At 44.0% G+C, this 18,277-nt stretch overlaps 1 protein-coding gene across 1 annotated transcript in view; it reads right to left on the bottom strand.

The window, feature by feature from the left end:
• LOC120028154 (melanoma receptor tyrosine-protein kinase-like) overlaps positions 1-18,277 on the bottom strand; it is a 48,347-nt gene that overhangs the window by 2,708 nt on the left and 27,362 nt on the right. The window contains exons 8-26 of the mRNA XM_038973356.1: positions 18,152-18,268; positions 15,835-15,961; positions 15,592-15,665; positions 15,397-15,487; positions 14,946-15,148; positions 14,323-14,455; positions 14,099-14,189; positions 13,730-13,887; positions 13,528-13,566; positions 13,027-13,171; positions 12,676-12,798; positions 9,710-9,808; positions 9,327-9,512; positions 1,531-1,686; positions 1,261-1,336; positions 993-1,139; positions 817-914; positions 436-579; positions 144-318 (exon numbers count right to left, since the gene is read on the bottom strand). Of these exons, the coding sequence (XP_038829284.1) occupies positions 144-318; positions 436-579; positions 817-914; positions 993-1,139; positions 1,261-1,336; positions 1,531-1,686; positions 9,327-9,512; positions 9,710-9,808; positions 12,676-12,798; positions 13,027-13,171; positions 13,528-13,566; positions 13,730-13,887; positions 14,099-14,189; positions 14,323-14,455; positions 14,946-15,148; positions 15,397-15,487; positions 15,592-15,665; positions 15,835-15,961; positions 18,152-18,268 (2,382 nt within the window). The remainder of the gene's footprint in view (positions 1-143; positions 319-435; positions 580-816; positions 915-992; positions 1,140-1,260; positions 1,337-1,530; positions 1,687-9,326; positions 9,513-9,709; positions 9,809-12,675; positions 12,799-13,026; positions 13,172-13,527; positions 13,567-13,729; positions 13,888-14,098; positions 14,190-14,322; positions 14,456-14,945; positions 15,149-15,396; positions 15,488-15,591; positions 15,666-15,834; positions 15,962-18,151; positions 18,269-18,277) is intronic.

Raw genomic sequence — 18,277 nt, 5'->3', positions numbered from 1 at the left:
GTAAGAAAAAAGTTAATACCCAGGCTTACAGTAGAGAGCAGTGATGATGCATGCTGCTGAACTGTTACGCTCTCAATGCATTTGTGTTACTGTAAGTTGAACGTTAAGTCAATAACTCGCCATGGATACAGTTTGTACTGTACCTGGAAGAGCAGAGAGATCTTGCTCTAGAGAACCACCGTGGGTGGGGACTGTGATGTCCTTCTTTAGAGAACCACCGTGGGTGGGGTCTGTGATGTCTTTCTCTAGAGAACCACTGAGGGTGGGGTCTGTGATGTAGCGAAGGATCACACTGTTCTCTCTCATCAGATGGCCATTCTGTGGTGAGCAGATCGAAAATTCAAACATCAGCCGTGTGTGTGTGTGTGTGTGTGTGTGTGTGTGTGTGTGTGTGTGTGTGTGTGTGTGTGTGTCTGTTTGCACGTGTGTGTTTACCCCTGAGTTGTGGTGCTGGGTGGTCTTGTCGGGGAGAAGATACTCCTCGGCATCTACCACATCCTCCATGTCCTCTGATGTACTGATCAGGCTACGGTAGAACTTAGAGTCCGTGGGACTGGGCAGGTACATGCAATCATCTCCCTGAAATGTACATTTAAAGTGAATTAGATATAAAATAGATGCCATTCTCAATTAAAAGCTTTATTTTATTTTTGCTTATGTAAAAACGTTTCGGCCATCAACTGCCTTTATCAGAAAGTGAATTAGTCACAATCATGGGTTCAAATACCTCGTCTGTAATGTCCCATCAAAGAAATAAGAGTTGATGCAACTATCTAATAGAATAATAATAATAATAATAATAATATTTTCAATTACCTGAATGACCAGATAGCGAGATGGATCCCGGGCCATTTTGGAGAACTCCGAGATGAGCTCCCTGAACCGTGGTCTGCTGTCTGCATCGATCATCCAGCCTGAAGGAAAATAAGACTGGCATCAAACCCCTTGTGTGTGTGCGCAATACATATATATCTATGGCGCACATCACTCACATTTGACCATGATCATGTAGACGTCTATGGTACAGATGGGGGGCTGAGGTAGGCGCTCTCCTTTCTCCAGGACTCCAGCGATCTCCCTGGCCGGGATGCCATCGTAGGGCTTCGACCCAAATGTCATCAGCTCCCACAATGTCACACCTTGTTTGTCATTACAGGAACATCATCAGGAAACCTTTCAGAAGCTGCAGTTGTTCAGAAGTTCAGTTTATTTGACTATTTCCTCAAATACGTGCTGTACTGTTTGTCCAGTTGGACTTACCGTAGCTCCACACATCGCTCTGATGGGTATAGGTCCAGTGAAGGATGGACTCCAGTGCCATCCACTTTATGGGCACCTAGCAGTAAAGATTATTGGTCAGCCATGGTTGAGTGAGTATTTTCACTCACTTTATTCACACAGTTAAATCCATTGAACATCCAGTACAAGTTTAACTGAATTCAATGTTTATTGTTCCAGTAGGGAAATTAAATGTGTTGTACAAAAATATATGTGACTATTGGAATGGTGAGCGGTGTCGGCTGCTCCAACCTTTCCCCCATCAGCGTGGTACTCCTTCTCGTCGGCGGTGAGCAGCTTGGCCAGTCCAAAGTCTGTGATCTTCACATGGTGAGGCGTCTTCACCAGAACGTTCCTGGCCGCCAGGTCACGGTGCACCAGGTGACGCTCCTCCAGGTAGTTCATACCCTGCAGACAACATCCAAAAGACTCCTTGTGACTCTGAGGCTGTCCTGATATGGACACTACATACACAGTGGTAGTAGATGAGGTCATTTATTTCCCTCCATACAATGTAAAGCATTGTATAAATTCAACCCATTATTATTATCAGTAGTAGAATTGGGGGTGATATGTAGGTGCAAAGAGAAAATCATTTTGCCATATAAAATGTTTTTTTGATCTGAATTCCTATTGATTTTACAGTGGTGAATTCACAGATACACTACATGACCAAAAATATGTGGACACCTGCTCGCCGAATCATGGGTATTAATATGGAGTTAGTCCCCCGATTGCTGCTATAACAGCCTCCACTCTTCTGGTAAGGGATTCCACTAGATATTGGAACATTGCTGCGGGGTCTTGCTGCCATTCAGCCACAATAGCACTGATGTTTGACGATTAGGCCTGACTCTCAATCGCCATTCCAATTCATCCCAAAGGTGTTCAATGGGGTTGAGGTCAGGGCTCTGTGCAGGCCAGTCAAGTTCTTCCACACCGATCTCGAACAAAGCATTTCTGTGTGGACCTCGATTTGTGCATGGGGGCATTGTCATGCTGAAACAGGAAAGGGCCTTCCCCAAACTGTTGCCACAAAGTTGGAAGCACAGAATGTCATTGTATGCTGTAGCGTTAAGATTTTCCTTCTCTGGAACTAAGGGCCCCAGGCCATTATTCCTCCTTCAAACTTTTCAGTTGGCACTATGAATTGGGGCAGGTACCATTCTCCTGCCATCCGCCAAACCCAGATTTGTCCGTCGGACTGCCAGATGGGGAAGAGTGATTCATCACAACAGAGAATGCGTTTCCACTGCTCCAGAGTCCAATGGCGGCCAGCTTTACACCACTCCAGCCAACGCTTGGCATTGCACATGGTGTTCTTAGGCTTATGTGCGGCTGCTCGGCCATGCAAAAGCCATTTCATGAAGCTCCCGACGAACCGTTCTTGTGCTGACGTTGCTTCCAGAGGCAGTTTGGAACTCTGTAGTGAGTGTTGCAACCGAGGACAAATTATTTTTACGTGCTAAGCGCTTCAGCACTCAGCGGTCCCATTCTGTGAGCCTGTGTCGTGTACCATTTTGCGACTGAGCCATTGTTGCTCCTAGACGTTTCACCATTCACAATAACAGCACTTTCAGTTGACCAGGGAAGCTCTAGCAGGGCAGAAATTTGACGAACTGACTTGTTGGAAAGGTGGCATCCTATGACAGTGCCACGTTGAAAGTCACTGAGCTCTTCAGTAAGGCCATTCTACTGCCAATGTTTGTTTATGGAGATTGCATGGCTGTATGCTTGATTTTATATACCTGTCAGCAACGGGTTTGGCTGAAATAGCCAAATCCATTAATTTGAAGGGGTGTTCACATACTTTTGTATATATAGTGTATTTCACCCCAAATTCCACCGCTGGTTATCATTATCAAAATGAGGCAAATTAGTTTTTATCCAGAGGTAAGCATTTGTACAAACAAAGCCCTTTTGACCAGGAACTTTAACATATAACCTCCCAACACGTAACCTTCCATGGAGGTCTACTTTGAGGGGGGAATAAACAGCTTCAGATGCCTAATTCACTAATATTTATCAAATACAGCCTTTATAGCTTTTTATGCCTGCTTTGAGCCATATTTCCATAGAATCAATAAGACAAGCTGTGAACAGATAGACACCTCTGTGTATTCAATAATTAGCCCTCAGCAGGCTTACTGTACAAATAGACTAAGTATAGCTAGAGGCAAGGTCCCAACTAAGGCTGGGAAGAGACTGCTGCTCAGGCCTGGGAGGTTGATGGGTGTGTGTGTGGGGGGAGGTTAAGCTAATCTTTCAGATTAAACATCCATTCCTAACTACACCTGAAATAGTGGGAAGGCAGAGCGAGTATCAAAGAAAGCAAAGTTTGCTCCCATTTGTAATAATCTATCAAATCAAATCAAACTTTATTTGTCACATGTGCCGAATACAACAAGGGCAGACCTTACCGTGAAATGCTTACTTACAAGCCCTTAACCAACAGTGCAGTTCCAGAAGAGTTAAGAAAATATTTACCAAATAAACTAAAGTAAAAAATAATAAAAAGTAACACAATAAAATAACAATAATGAGGCTATTTACAGAGGGTACCGGTACCGAGTCAGTGTGCGGGGTGTACAGGTTAGAGGTTTTTATATTTATTTTTTTATTTCACCTTTATTTAACCAGGTAGGATAGTTGAGAACAAGTTCTCATTTACAACTGCGACCTGACCAGATGAAGCAAAGCAGTTCGACACATACAACAACACAGTTACACATGGAATAAACAAACATACCGTCAATAATACAGTAGAAAAAGAAAAAGTCTGTATACAGTGTGTGAAAATGAGGTAGGATAAGGGATGTAAGGCAATAAATAGGCCATGGTGGCAAAGTAATTACAATATAGCAATTAAACACTGGAATGGTAGATGTGCAGAAGATCAATGTGCAAGTAGAGATACTGGGGTGCAAAGGAGCAAGATAAAAAAATAAATACAGTATGGGGATGAGGTAGTTGGATGGGCTATTTACAGATGGGCTATGCACAGGTGCAGTGATCTGTGAGCTGCTCTGACAGCTGGTGCTTAAAGCTAGTGAGGGAGATTTGAGTCTCCAGCTTCAGTGATTTTTGCAGTTCGTTCCAGTCATTGGCAGCAGAGAACTGGAAGGAAAGGCGGCCAAATGAAGAATTGGCTTTGGGAGTGACCAGTGAGATATACCTGCTGGAGCGTGTGCTACGGGTGGATGCTGCTATGGTGACCAGTGAGCTGAGATAAGGCGGGTTTTACCTAGCAGAGACTTGTAGATTACCTGGAGCCAGTGGGTATGGCGATGAGTATGAAGCGGGCTTTGGTGACAAAATGGATGGCACTGTGATAGACTGCATCCAATTTGTTGAGTAGAGTGTTGGAGGCTATTTTGTAAATGACATCGTCGAGGATCGGTAGGATGGTCAGTTTTACGAGGGTATGTTTGGCAGCATGAGTGAAGGATGCTTTGTTGCGAAATAGGAAGCCGATTCTAGATTTAATTTTGGATTGGAGATGCTTAATGTGGGTCTGGAAGGAGAGTTTACAATCTAACCAGACACCTAGGTATTTGTAGTTGTCCACATATTCTTAGTCAGAACCGGCCATAGTAGGGATGCTGGACGGACGGGCGGGCAGGTGCGGGCAGCGATCGGTTGAAGTTCGGTTCGGTTGCATTTAGTTTTACTTGCATTTAAGAGCAGTTGGAGGCCCCGGAAGGAGAGTTGAATGGCATTGAAGCTCGTCTGGAGGTTAGTGTCCAAAGAAGGGCCAGAAGTATACAGAATGGTGTCGTCTGCATAGAGGTGGATCAGAGAATCACCAGCAGCAAGAGCGACATCATTGATGTATACAGAGAAGTGAGTCGGCCCGAGAATTGAACCCTGTGGCACCCCCATAGAGACTGCCAGAGGTCCGGACAACAGGCCACCCCCCCCCCCCCCCCGATTTGACACACTGAACTCTATCAGAGAAGCAGTTTGGGTCTAGAGTGTCTCCCCCTTTGAGGAGGGGGTTGACCGCGGCAGCTTTCCAATCTTTGGGAATCTCAGATGATACGAAAAAGAGGTTGAACAGGCTAGTAATAGGGGTTGCAACAATTTCAGCAGATAATTTTAGAAAGAGAGGGTCCAGATTGTCTTGCCCGGCTGATTTGTAGGGGTCCAGATTTTGCAATTTCAGGTAATTTGTACATGTAGGTAGGTATGAAGTGACTATGCATAGATAATAAACAGCGAATAGCAGCAGTGTACAAAACAAATTGGGAGGGGGGGGTCTAAGACTTGAGTGTCTGGAGTTTCTGACAATTCTATGGGCTTTCCTCTGACACCACCTATTATATAGGTCCTGGATTGCAGGCAGCTTGGCCCCAGTGATGTGCTGGGCCGTACGCACTACCCTCTGTAGCGCCTTACGGTCAGATGCCGAGCAGTTGCCATACCAGGCAGTGATGCTACCGGTCAGGATGCTCTCGATGGTGCAGCTGTAGAACTTTTTGAGGATCTGCGAACCAATGCCAAATCTTTTCAGTCTCTTGAGGGGGAAAGGGTTTTGTCATGCCCTCTTCATGACTGTCTTGGTGTGTTTGGACCATGATAGATTGTTGGTGATGTGAATATCATGGAACTTGAAACTCTCGAACCGCTCCACTACAGCCCTGTTGATGTTAATGGGGACCTGTTCGGCCCTCCTTTTCCTGTAGTCCACGAACAGCTCCTTTGTCTTGCTCACATTGAGGGAGTTTGTTGTCCTGGCACCACACTGCCAGTTCTCTGACCTCCTCCCTATAGGCTGTCTCATCGTTGTCGGTGATCAGGCCTACCACTGTTGTGTCGTCAGCAAACTTAATGATGGTGTTGGAGTTGTGTTTGGCCACGCAGTCGTGGGTGAACAGGGAGTACAGGAGGGGACTAAGTACACACCCATGAGGGGCCCCAGTGTTGAGGATCAGTGTGGCAGACGTGTTGTTGCCTAACCTTACCACCTGGGGGCAGCCCGTCAGTAAGTCCAGGATCCAGTTGCAGAGGGAGGTGTTTAGTCACAGTGTCCTTAGCTTAGTGATGAGCTTCGTGGGCACTATGGTGTTGAACATAGGTGTTCCTTTTGTCCAGGTGGGAAAGGGCAGTATGGAGTGTGATTGAGATTGCGTCATCTGTGGATCTGTTGGGGGCGGTATGCGAATTGGAGTGGGTCTAGGGTATCCGGGAGGATGCTGTTAATGTGAGCCATGACCAGCCTTTCAAAGCACTTCATCGCTACCGACGTGAGTGCTGCGGGGCGGTAATCATTTAGGCAGGTTACCTTCGCTTCTTTGGGCACAGGGACTATGGTGGTCTGCTTGAAACATGTAGGTATTAAAGACTCAGTCAGGGACATGTTGAAAATGTCAGTGAAGAGATTTGCCAGTTGGTCCACACATGCTTTGAGTACACGTCCTGGTAATCCATCTGGCCCCGCAGCTTTGTGAATGTTGACCTATTTAAAGGTCTTGCTCACATCGGCTGCGGAGAGCGTTATCACACAGTCATCCAGAGCTGGTGCTCTTGTGCATGCTTCAGTGTTGCTTGCCTCGAAGCGAGCATAAAAGGCATTTAGCTCGTTTGGTAGTCTCGCGTCACTGGGCAGCTTGCGTCTGGGTTTCCCTTTGTAGTCCGTAATAGTTTTCAAGCCCTGCCACATCCGATGAGTGTCAGAGCCGGTGTAGTAGGATTCAATCTTAATCCTGTATTGATGCTTTGCTTGTTTGATGGTTTGTCTGAGGGCATAGCGGGATTTCTTATAGGCGTCCGGATTAGTGTCCTGCTCCTTGAAAGCGGCAGCTCTAGCCTTTAGCTCGATGTGGATGTTGCCTGTAATCCATGGCTTCTGGTTGGGATATGTACGTACGGTCACTGTGGGGATGACGTCGTTGATGCACTTATTGATGAAGCCGATGACTGAGGTGGTATACTCCTCAAAGCCATTGGATGAATCCCGGAACATATCCCAGTCTGTGCTAGCAAAACAGTCCTGTAGCGTAGCATCCGCGCCATCTGACCACTTCCGTATTAAGCGAATCACTGGTACTTCCTGCTTTAGTTTTTGCTTGTAAGCAGGAATCAGGAGGATAGAATTATGGTTGGATTTGCCAAATGGAGGGCGGGGGAGAGCTTTGTATGCATCTCTTTGTGTGGAGTAAAGGCGGTCTAGAGTTCTTTTTCCCTCTGGTTGCACATATTTGGTCAAACGTATTTAAGTTTGCTTGTTTTAAAGTCCCCGGCCACTAGGAGCCCATTTTCTTGTTTGCTTATGGCCTTATAGAGTTGATTGAGTGCGCTCTTAGTGCCAGCATCGGTCTGTGGTGGTAAATAATATAGATGAGAACTCTTGGTAGATAGTGTGGTCTACAGCTTATCATAAGGTACTCTACCTCAGGCGAGAAATACCTCGAGACTTCTTTAATATTAGACATCGCGCACCAGCTGTTACTGACAAAAAGACACACACCCCCACCCCTCGTCTTACCAGACGTAGCTTCTCTGTTCTGCCGGTGCAATGAAAATCCCTCCAGCTCTATATTGTCCGTGTCGTCGTTCAGCCACAACTCGGTGAAACATAGGATATTACAGTTCTTAATGTCCCGTTGGTAGGATAATCGTAATCGTAGGTCTTCCATTTTATTTTCCAATTATTGCATGTTAGCAAGTAGAATTGATGGCAATGAGAGTTTACACGCTCGCCTATGGATTCTCAAAAGGCAGCCTGATCTGCGTCCTCTTTTCCTCCGTCTTTTCTTCATGCAATACATTTTTTTTAACCTTTATTTAACTAGGCAAGTCAGTTATGAACAAATTCTTATTTTCAATGATGGCCTAGGAACAGTAGGTTAACTGCCTTGTTCAGGGGCAGAAAGACAGATTATTATTATATACAGTGGGGCAAAAAAGTATTTAGTCAGCCACCAATTGTGCAAGTTCTCCCACTTAAAAAGATGAGAGAAGGGCCTCCCGGGTGGCGCAGTGGTCTAGGGCACTGCATCGCAGTGCTAACTGCGCCACCAGAGTCTCTGGGTTCGCGCCCAGGCTCTGTCGCAGCCGGCCGCGACCGGGAGGTCCGTGGGGCGACGCACAATTGGCATAGCGTCGTCCGGGTTAGGGAGGGTTTGGCCGGTAGGGATATCCTTGTCTCATCGCGCTCCAGCGACTCCTGTGGCGGGCCGGGCGCAGTGCGCGCTAACCAAGGGGGCCAGGTACACGGTGTTTCCTCCGACACATTGGTGCGGCTGGCTTCCGGGTTGGAGGCGCGCTGTGTTAAGAAGCAGTGCGGCTTGGTTGGGTTGTGCTTCGGAGGACGCATGGCTTTCAACCTTCGTCTCTCCCGAGCCCGTGCGGGAGTTGTAGCGATGAGACAAGATAGTAATTACTAGCGATTGGATACCACGAAAATTGGGGAGAAAATGGGATAAAAATTATTAAAAATAAAAAAATAAAAAGATGAGAGATTATTTTTTATTTAAATTATTATTTTTTAAACCTCGTCAGCTCGGGGATTCGATCTTGCAACCTTCCAGTTACTAGCTACCTGCAGCCCCAGGTAGCCTAGTGGTTAGAGCGTTGGACTAGTAACCGAAAGGCTGCAAGATCGAATCCCTGAGCTGACAAGGTAAAAAATAAATATATATATACTGTATATATATAATAATCTGCCGCTCCAGGTAGCCTAGTGACGGGGATCTGGGTCTGTTCCTGGGAGAGCAGTATATCTTTCTTGTCGGACTCGTTAAAGGAAAAAGCTTCTTCCAGTCCGTGGTGAATAATCCCAGTTCTGATGTCCAGGAGTTATTTTCGATCATAAGAGACGGTAGCAGCAACATTATGTACAAAATATGTTAAAAAAAAAGTTACAAACAACTTGTCGCGTTAGTCAGATCCAGACTGACTGACAATGTAGCTACATCTTTGACAGAGGCTTGCTAATGATTTGTTAGAAGGTTCTGTTTCCCCAGAAGTAATGGGTACAGTATACTTGTATACAGAAATAAGACACAAATGTAAGTTAACACAGCAGTTATTTCCTGTTTGCTCACCTTTGCGATCTGTACACACCAGTTGAGTAGGCACTGGGAGCCGATGAGGTCCTTGTTCTCCTTGACATAGTCCAGCAGGCAGCCATAGGGCATGATCTGGGTGATGAGCTGCACCGTGGACGTCAGGCAGATGCCCAGCAGACGACATACGTGGGGGTGCTCCACACTGGCCATCACATAGGCCTCCTGAAGACAGAAAACATGGGGAAGGGGGGTCATCTTCAGATCTCACAACGCCTGAAGAAGTGTTTAACATCTCAGGAAGGAACCACATTAATATGATATGGCAATCTGCTGAAAAGCGCAGCCCAACTGCAGTTAAAAGGGAACATTGACCGCTTGGGCTTCATTCAGGATATCTACTATACAAACAATTGACTCACGTCTAGAATCTCCTTGTTGGCTTTGGGAGATGTGGCCTCTCTCAAAACCTTAATGGCAACAGGGATCTTCACGTTTTCTCCCTCAGGAATCCACACGCCCTGGGGAGAAAAAAACACACGTTTATTAGGTCTGGAACGATACCAGTAGCGCAATATTTTTTCCATGCCAAAAATGTAATCACAAAGCAGACCAAACTCTTTGTTCCTTTAAGAATCTGCTGTATGGAAAATATTGTGTGCTCTAGCTTGGAAAAGAAATGTGACTCTGGATGACAACATAATGATGTTTGTTTCCAACATTAATAACCTATGTGTAAATGTAATCTGTTGCTGTATTTTTTTGTGTTATCTGTGATCGTTTTGTTTGACTTGTGTAGTTTTTTAATCATTGTACCTAAAGTGTATGTGTAAACATGTATACGCAGGGCCCAGCTGTAAAAGAGACCTTGGTCTGTTCCTTGTTCCTGGTCCTTGTTGAAATAAAGGTTTAATAATAATTAGGGCTGTTCTCCTAAAGAAGTTAAATCCACTTCATGTTTTGTTTCCTTGCCACGATACTAATGAGTATCGCGATACTTTTCTCTGGAAACAATGTTCATATACAGTATACTCTTTTAACCTTAGCGTATAGAATAGCCAATTATATTTCCACGAACCATTTCATTTGTTTGGCTCCTTTTCTAAGCCTCTGGATCAATTTGAGGATTAAACTAATGCATTCTGGGAATGTTGTATTTTCCCAATATTTAACCAATTTTAAGTGATTAATGAAATATAATAACGTAGAATATTCACATCCAGGTTTTGTTTTCCTTGATCATTCATTGAAGAGTTTTTCCTGTAAATAAATGGTTTCAACAATATTTTATATGTACAGTGCATTCGGAAAGTATTCAGTCCCCTTTTTCCACATTTTGTAACGTTCCAGCCTTATTCTAAAAATAATAATAATCTTCATCAATCTATACACAATACCCCATAATGACAAAGCAAAAACAGGTTTAGACATTTTGCTAATTTATACAAATAAAAAACTGAAATATTACATTTACATAAGTATTCTGACCGTTTACTCAGTACTTTGTTGAAGCATCTTTGGCAGCGATTACAGCCTCGAGTCTTCTTGGGTAGGATGCTACAAGCTTGGCACACCTGTATTTGGAGAATTTCTCCAATTATTTCCTGCAGATCCTCTCAAGCTTTGTCAGGTAGGATGAAGTGTCGCTACACAGCTATTTTCAGGTCTTTCCAGAGATGTTCGATTGGGTTCAAGTCCGGGCTCTGACTGGGCCACTCAAGGACGTTCAGAGACTTGAATCGAAGCCACTCCTGCATTGTATTGGCTTTGTGCTTAGGGTCGTTGTCCTGTTGGAAGGTGAATCTTCACCCCAGCCTGAGGTCCTGAGCGCTCTGGAGCAGGTGTTCATCAAGGATATCTCTGTACTTTGCTCTGTTCATCTTTCCCTCGATCCTGACTAGTCTCCCAGTCCCTGCCTCTGAAAAACATCCCCACATGCTGCCACCACCATGCTTCACCGTAGGGATGGGGCCAGGTTTCCTTCAGACGTGATGCTTGGAATTCAGGCCAAAGAGTTCAGTCTTGGTTTCATCAGACCAGAGAATCTTGTTTCTCATGGTTTGAGAGTCTTTAGGTGCCTTTTGGCAAACTCCAAGCGGGCTGTCATGTGCCTAATGAGGAATGGCTTCCATCTGGCCACTCTACTATAAAGGCCTGATTGGTGGAGTGCTGCAGAGATGATTGTCCTTCTTGAATGTTCTTCCATCTCCACAGAGGAACCACAAATCTCAAATTTCCACTCATCAGACCAAAGGACAGATTTCAACCGTTCTAATGTCCATTGCTTGTGTTTCTTGGCCCAAGCAAGTATCTTCTTATTACTGGTGTCCTTTAGTAGTGGTTTCTTTGCAGCAATTCAACCATGAAGACCTGATTCACGCAGTCTCCTCTGAACAGTTGATTTTGAGATGTGTCTGTTACTTGAACTCTGTGAAGCATTTATTTGGTCTGCAATCTGAGGTGCAGTTACCTTTAATGAACTTATCCTCTGCAGCAGAGGTAACTCTGGGTCTTCCTTTCCTGTGGTGGTCCTCATGAGAGCCAGTTTTATCATAGCGCTTGATGGTTTTTGCAACTGCACTTAAAGAAACTTTAAAAGTTCTTGAAATTTTTGGATTGACTGACCTTCATGTCGTAAAGTAATGATGGACTGTCATTTCTTTTTGCTTATTTGAGCTGTTCTTGCCATAATATGGACTTGGTCTTTTATCAAATATGGCTATCTTCTGTATACCACCCCTACCTTGTCACAACACAACTGATTGGCTCAAACGCATTAAGATGGAATTAAACTCCACAAATTAACTTTTAACAAGGCACACCTGTTAATTGAAATAAATTCCAGTTGACTACCTTATGAAGCTGGTTGAGAGAATGCCAAGCGTGTGCAAAGCTGTCGTCAAGGCAAAGGGTGGCTACTTTGAATAATCTCAAATATAAAATATATTTTGATTTTGTTAACACTTTTTTTTAGTTATTCTACAATGAAGAAAATAGTAAAAATAAAGAAAAACCCTTGAATGAGTAGGTGTGTCCAAACTTTTGACTGGTACTGTGTATAATGACATTTGATGTTTTATATACAATTGTTTGTATATTTGTATAGACTACACATCATATAGAATAGAAGAGGCATTTACATTTAATTTAAATTCACTGAATTAAATTATATTTCCTTTAATACAAATTTGAATTACAATTCTGTATCCTGTTTACTACTTCAATTCAAGTTCAAGAACTGAATTGGAAATTATGAGGCATTCTCAATTCAATTCTGAATTGAGCCCAACCATGTTGAGAGCGAATGCAAGTCTTCAGGTCTCATGTAAGATTACTCATTCACGGTCTGAACCACCTCCATTAAAAAAGCATTGATCACTCTGCTTACCTTAAAGACAGTTCCAAAGGCCCCTGATCCCAACACTTTGATCTTCTTAAACTCGGTCTCCTTCAGAATGCGGAGCAGGGCCTGGTTGGGTGCCTCTCCACTTGGGGTCAGGGGTTCAACCAACTATGGGACCAACAACAAGCAAGTGTAATTATCTACCTACTGTACGTCATTGCGGCCCTGTAAAGGTGTTAACGTGTATGTTGGCCCCTCTTGTTGAATGATCAACATGAGCGTGTCACGTCTGTGACTGAGTCTATATGTGTCCATGTCTGATGCATGCCCAAGTATACAGTTTGTGAACAGTACAGTTTGTGTCCTCCCTCTGGCAGTGTGGTCTCTGTCTGTTACCTCTCTTTCCTGCAGCAGGCGGCGCAGCGTCCTCTTCCTGACGATGTGACGTCTGCGGACTAGCACGAACACACCCAAGGCCAGGACCACAAACACCAGGAGGCCTCCCACCACACTGGCAGCCACCGCCGACGGCACGGGACCACTGGGAAAGCAGCAACAACACAAGAGGTGAGTTTCCTGCTAGCTTCTTAATAAAAACATCTGATATCAAACACTTTGTGACAACTGCTGATGTATAAAAGGCTTCATAAAATACATTTGATTGGTTGATTGATTGATCTTTCTTCTGTTGCCTATACTGGACTTATATAAGGTTACATCAACCTAGATCACTTAGCACTTGATCTATCTTGATCTTTCACTATGATATGGTTTCGGCGTTAACCTGATCCCAGATGTGTTTGTGTTTATTACTATAGTCATTGTCACACCAAACAGCACAAACAGATCTGTAATCGAACTGGTTTCATGTTGTTTTATTTGAAAGATCTCGCTCACCCTCTGGCATTGCAGCCATTCAGTCCAGGTCCAGAGCATCTATAGAAAGAAAGGAGGGAATACTATTCTCAGAGTGACTACTTCACACAATCCTGACCATGGTAAACACTCATCATAGTTTCTGAATAGACAATCATTCAAAAAGGGCTGACATTGCCTTTACAACGAGGAGTTAGAGATCGCTGTGTAGACTGTGCCTTACCCGTCGGTGCAGTTCTCATGGCAGAGCTGACATTCTCTGTTCTTGTCAGCGTATTTCCAGATGGGCCTGTCCACGTCCCCGAGAACGCCACGTGGGCACCGATAGACACAGTGGGGGCCATCTTTGACGTGGGTGCACTCCACACACTTGTCAGGGCCCTTCAGAGTGGAGGGTCAGAGGTTAGAATTGTTGATCTAATTGTTGTCTTGAGTGAAAATACAGCTGACTTTGCAATATTTGCCAAATCACACAGAATTCTCATCAAATTTTCAGAATTTGTTACACAACTCAATAGCTATCACACCTGAATGTCAAAATAATTAAATTAGATGAGACAATTCAGATGAATATAAAGTTAAAGGAGCATACAGATCCAAAGCAGCTTCCGGTTCCATTCTTCACCATACACTCTCGGTCACACTCTAGGCACATGTTGTTCAACACATACTCTCTTGGCGCCCTGAAAAGGCAAGAGAAAGGCGAGGAAAAACGATCAAAACATTGACACAGCACAACCCTCCATCTCGAGTAGATATAGTCAACATATGAGCAGTATCAGTAGTATTGCCCTTGGTGTCGTTGGGTTAACTCACCCCTCCAGTACGTGACAGGCCCCCACACAGCGGCCCCTACGGGCGTAGTACAGGCAGGTTAAACACATGGTTGGACCGGGCCCCCAGCAGCCCTCCTTAGTGCACATGTCATCACAGGTACTGTTCAGCTGGGCTGTAGGGAAGAGAGGGGAAGACTATAGGCTCCATCCAGAAACAACTCCTAGACCAGGACTGTTCAATGTCGGTCCTCGAGGGACGAAACACTTCTGGTTTATATCCTCTCCAGACCTGGGACATCAGGTGAGTGCAATTAACTGCCAGGTAGAAACAAAAAACTGAAGTGTTTCGCTTTGGCCCTCCAGGACCGGAATTAAACAGTCCTGTCCTAGACCCAACCCACTAGGCTAGGTTAAATCTGAATGGATATGATAGGTCTAAGCTGTAGTGCTCAAAATCTATCTAACCTACCAGAGGGTGGAAGTAGAGCCACAACCACATTGCTTATATCCAATAATGGCAATGTTAGGTAGCTAAGCTAACTGCAACTACCTGTGGCCTATGTGTATATGGCTGTTGGGATGAATGTTAGCATTTGGCCATTGAAAAGCAGTGTTTGCAAAGGCGTTGATCAGAGTTTATACTTGATGCTTGTCCTTGCTTACCACATGTGCTGATGTTGGCGTTGTTGTCCACCCTTGCGAACTGTTTGTCCAGTCTGAACAGGCCATTCCAGTGGCCTCCGTTGGTGTAGCAGAGGTGGGGGTTGTTCTTCACCACAATGTTGCCATCGCTGATCTCTCGTAGGGAGCGGAGGCCTAGATACTTCAGATGGGCCACGTTGAGGGCAGCAAAACTCACCTGACCACTATGGGAAGAGGGAAGGTAATGTTAGCTTACTGCTACTGTAGCTAGCCCATACGTAACATTGAACAATGTTTCTGTGACATTGCTATAATATCATACAGCAGAGTTTCTCAACCCAGCCCAGGGTTGACCTCCTAGGTTATTGAGTATTTACTTTCTGTCATGAACGGTACTCCACTGACAAAACACACCAAAAACCATGTTTCATAGTCATTACAATAGCAGAGCGTTAGACAGAGATACACTTACAACTGTTTGGTCCTTCCCCTGATAATCTCCAGGTTTTCAAATGCACTGAGAGAATCAAGGTGCTTTGGCCAAGCTTGTATGAGCAGAAACCCTTTAGGGAAGTAACAAAAATACATTTAATCAAGCATTATCTTTGCTTTGGTTACCCTCAGCTGAATTACATAGCAATTGAAGATAAGTTAAACTTTGTTCTACCTGAAATTTCCTTCACAGTTCTGAAATAATCCAGTTTGGCAGGGTCCATTTTTGGTGTTGATGTGTACCTATCACTGAGAGAAGCAATTACAAAGACACATATCTTAGACAAGTAGTTCAAACACTAATTTAAAGTTGAATTAATTTGAATGAACACATGGCAAATTGCATTTTGTTTCAGTGCTACAGTGTCCATATTAGGACAGCCCATGGACGCTGTACAATGCTATTGTTATTCCTTACCCATTCAAAGAGGTTCCAATTATTGAAACATCGCCATTGATTTTGGTGCAGTTTTTGAAAGAATCAATGTTAGAGGCGTTGATTGACAAGACGGCAGTAAGCGGCCCCATTCCAAGTCCATTGCACACTAGACGAGAAGAACACCAAAACATTAAAATCATTGACGATCTAATGCAACATTATGAGGTTTAAAAACCACACGGCTAGCAAAGTTGAAAAGAATGTACAATTATGTTGTCCAGCTTACCACGGACAAAGAGTTACATTTGCAATATTCAGACCCCTTTACAGGGGCAATTTTAGCATGTAAATCTTGGTGGAGCAAACTTCCCACCATTTTTTTTAATGCATGCTAGCAAAGCCACTACACAACACAACTCTAAACAATACATTGATTGCACTATAACAGTGACAAACGGTGCCCACAAACTGTTAGGGCCTACATAAAGCTGTCCCAACAACAGAGTCCCAACAGCAGTCCCAACACCTTACCACTACTACACCTGGCTATCAGCGGAGCCTTGCCTGGCAGCGAAACAGTTCATTCAGCCTCATTTACTGCCTTTAAAAAAACATAGCTGATATGGCTGACTTGCTTAAACAAATGTGGTTTCTACTGACAATTGAGATGTGCAAACTATGGCATAAGGGAACGACGAGCGGATAATATGCAATCCGTAATTTCGATTAAGACATTAATGCGTGAGCTAGGACGGACGTAGTCAGTATAACTATTTGTTCAGCACTTTGAAATGTACAGCGACAGAATTCAGAACATGAGCCATTCTTACAGTATTCTCCCTATACAGCAAGTCAGATAAATAAAGGGGGCATATAAGCAGACAATGAAAGCTCTTACAATATTCGATGATGACATTTCTCTAAAACAGGCTATAGGCTACATGTGCACCACCAAGTCAGAACAGTAGGCTAAATTATGAGGGGAAAAATTGACCAAATTAGTAGGGTGAGGCACATGGGCTACTAACAGCTTACTACATAACATACACTTAGTTTTACTTTCTTAGCTACAGTATACATATCTTCCTGGCATATTACATAATTTATGCAGCAGCATACACAACATTTTTGGACTCACCTTGTGCTCACTTGAACAGGCAGGTAGCGCGGCCGTCCTTCCTGGACAAATTTTGTCATCAAACTTTGTCATCGAAGTCTGGCATTCTCTGGATTTATAGTGCTTTCAAGACAACTGGAGCCTCGGGAAAAAAACAAGGTCGAATCATGATGATGTCAGTGATCTTCAGGTTGGAGCTCTAGAAAGAGGTCAGAGTTCCCGACTTGCAATTCTGAGTTGGATGACCGTTCAAAAAAAAAAATCCCAGTCGGAGCAAATTTTTTTCCGAGTTCCCAGTTGTCTTGAACTCACTGAAGTCTGAGATTTCCCAGTTCCGAGTTTCCAGTTGTTTTGAGCGCGGCAGAAGTCATGCTGGATTGACAACATGGCTAATGTTGAATGTTTATCCTTTTAAGCTTGGAAAAGAGACCCTTAAACCCAGACTTGGACCACACACCCACTCCACTGAATAGCAGGCTAGTGATTGCTTTGCAATGCTTGCAGCTAGCCACTGATTCCTTTCAAACCACTCGTTGTTAAATTTGAGATTTCCAACTTGCTGTGTAATGTTTATGTCCAATGGCTAATGAGCACCGATACGTTTTATCTATAATTTCTCTTCATTATTTCTCTTCATATCACAAGGCTTGAAAATAATTTGCCAGTAGATTGTCGACTTGATTCATGATGATGACTGCTAGCTTGCTACCTAAGATCCAATCAAAGCTACTGTAGATACAACGTGATTTGACGTCATTTTATCTGTGGCCAATGACCTTGAGCCTTCTTGGATGAGCACTTCTAATGTAATTCTATTGTAGCACCCAAGGGGCTTGAATTTTCAAGCTCAAGCCGTAGATTTCGCAGGGACGTAGTGTCCCCATGAGTGACAGAACACAGCCAATCACGACGCAACTAAAGAGCATTACCAACACCTATGCTCCGTATTTTCCGCTGGCTGCCCCACCACCACAGACAAAGCATTGAGCTAGGCTGAAACACCTGCATTTTGAAGCTGCCTTACTCAAGAAAGCAAAAAAGAGACCAAGTTTGTATGCGGCTTTATTAACTCAATTGTGTTTTTTGTTTGTTTTGTTTTTACAATGTTTGCAAACTGATATTTGACACGTATTAATGCCAAAATAACATGCAAAACAGGCAACAACAAAAAATTTGGTTTTAGCTAAACAGGTGGGCCTCAAAACTGCCCAGTTTGACTGGTCACCACTCCCCCTTCACCTTTTGGACAGATTCCGTCACACTTCTTGCACCTCCTGACACCATTCTCCTCCACCTCGTGTGTGTTGCCACTGCATGTTCGGACACATGCCCCGTGGTCCGTCACCACATAGTTATCTGCAAGAG

The sequence above is a fragment of the Salvelinus namaycush genome, chromosome 33, assembly GCF_016432855.1.
Source record: "Salvelinus namaycush isolate Seneca chromosome 33, SaNama_1.0, whole genome shotgun sequence".
Lineage (NCBI taxonomy): Eukaryota > Metazoa > Chordata > Actinopteri > Salmoniformes > Salmonidae > Salvelinus > Salvelinus namaycush.
Note: the sequence above shows the minus strand (reverse complement) of the source record. Positions and strands in the feature narration are given on the sequence as shown.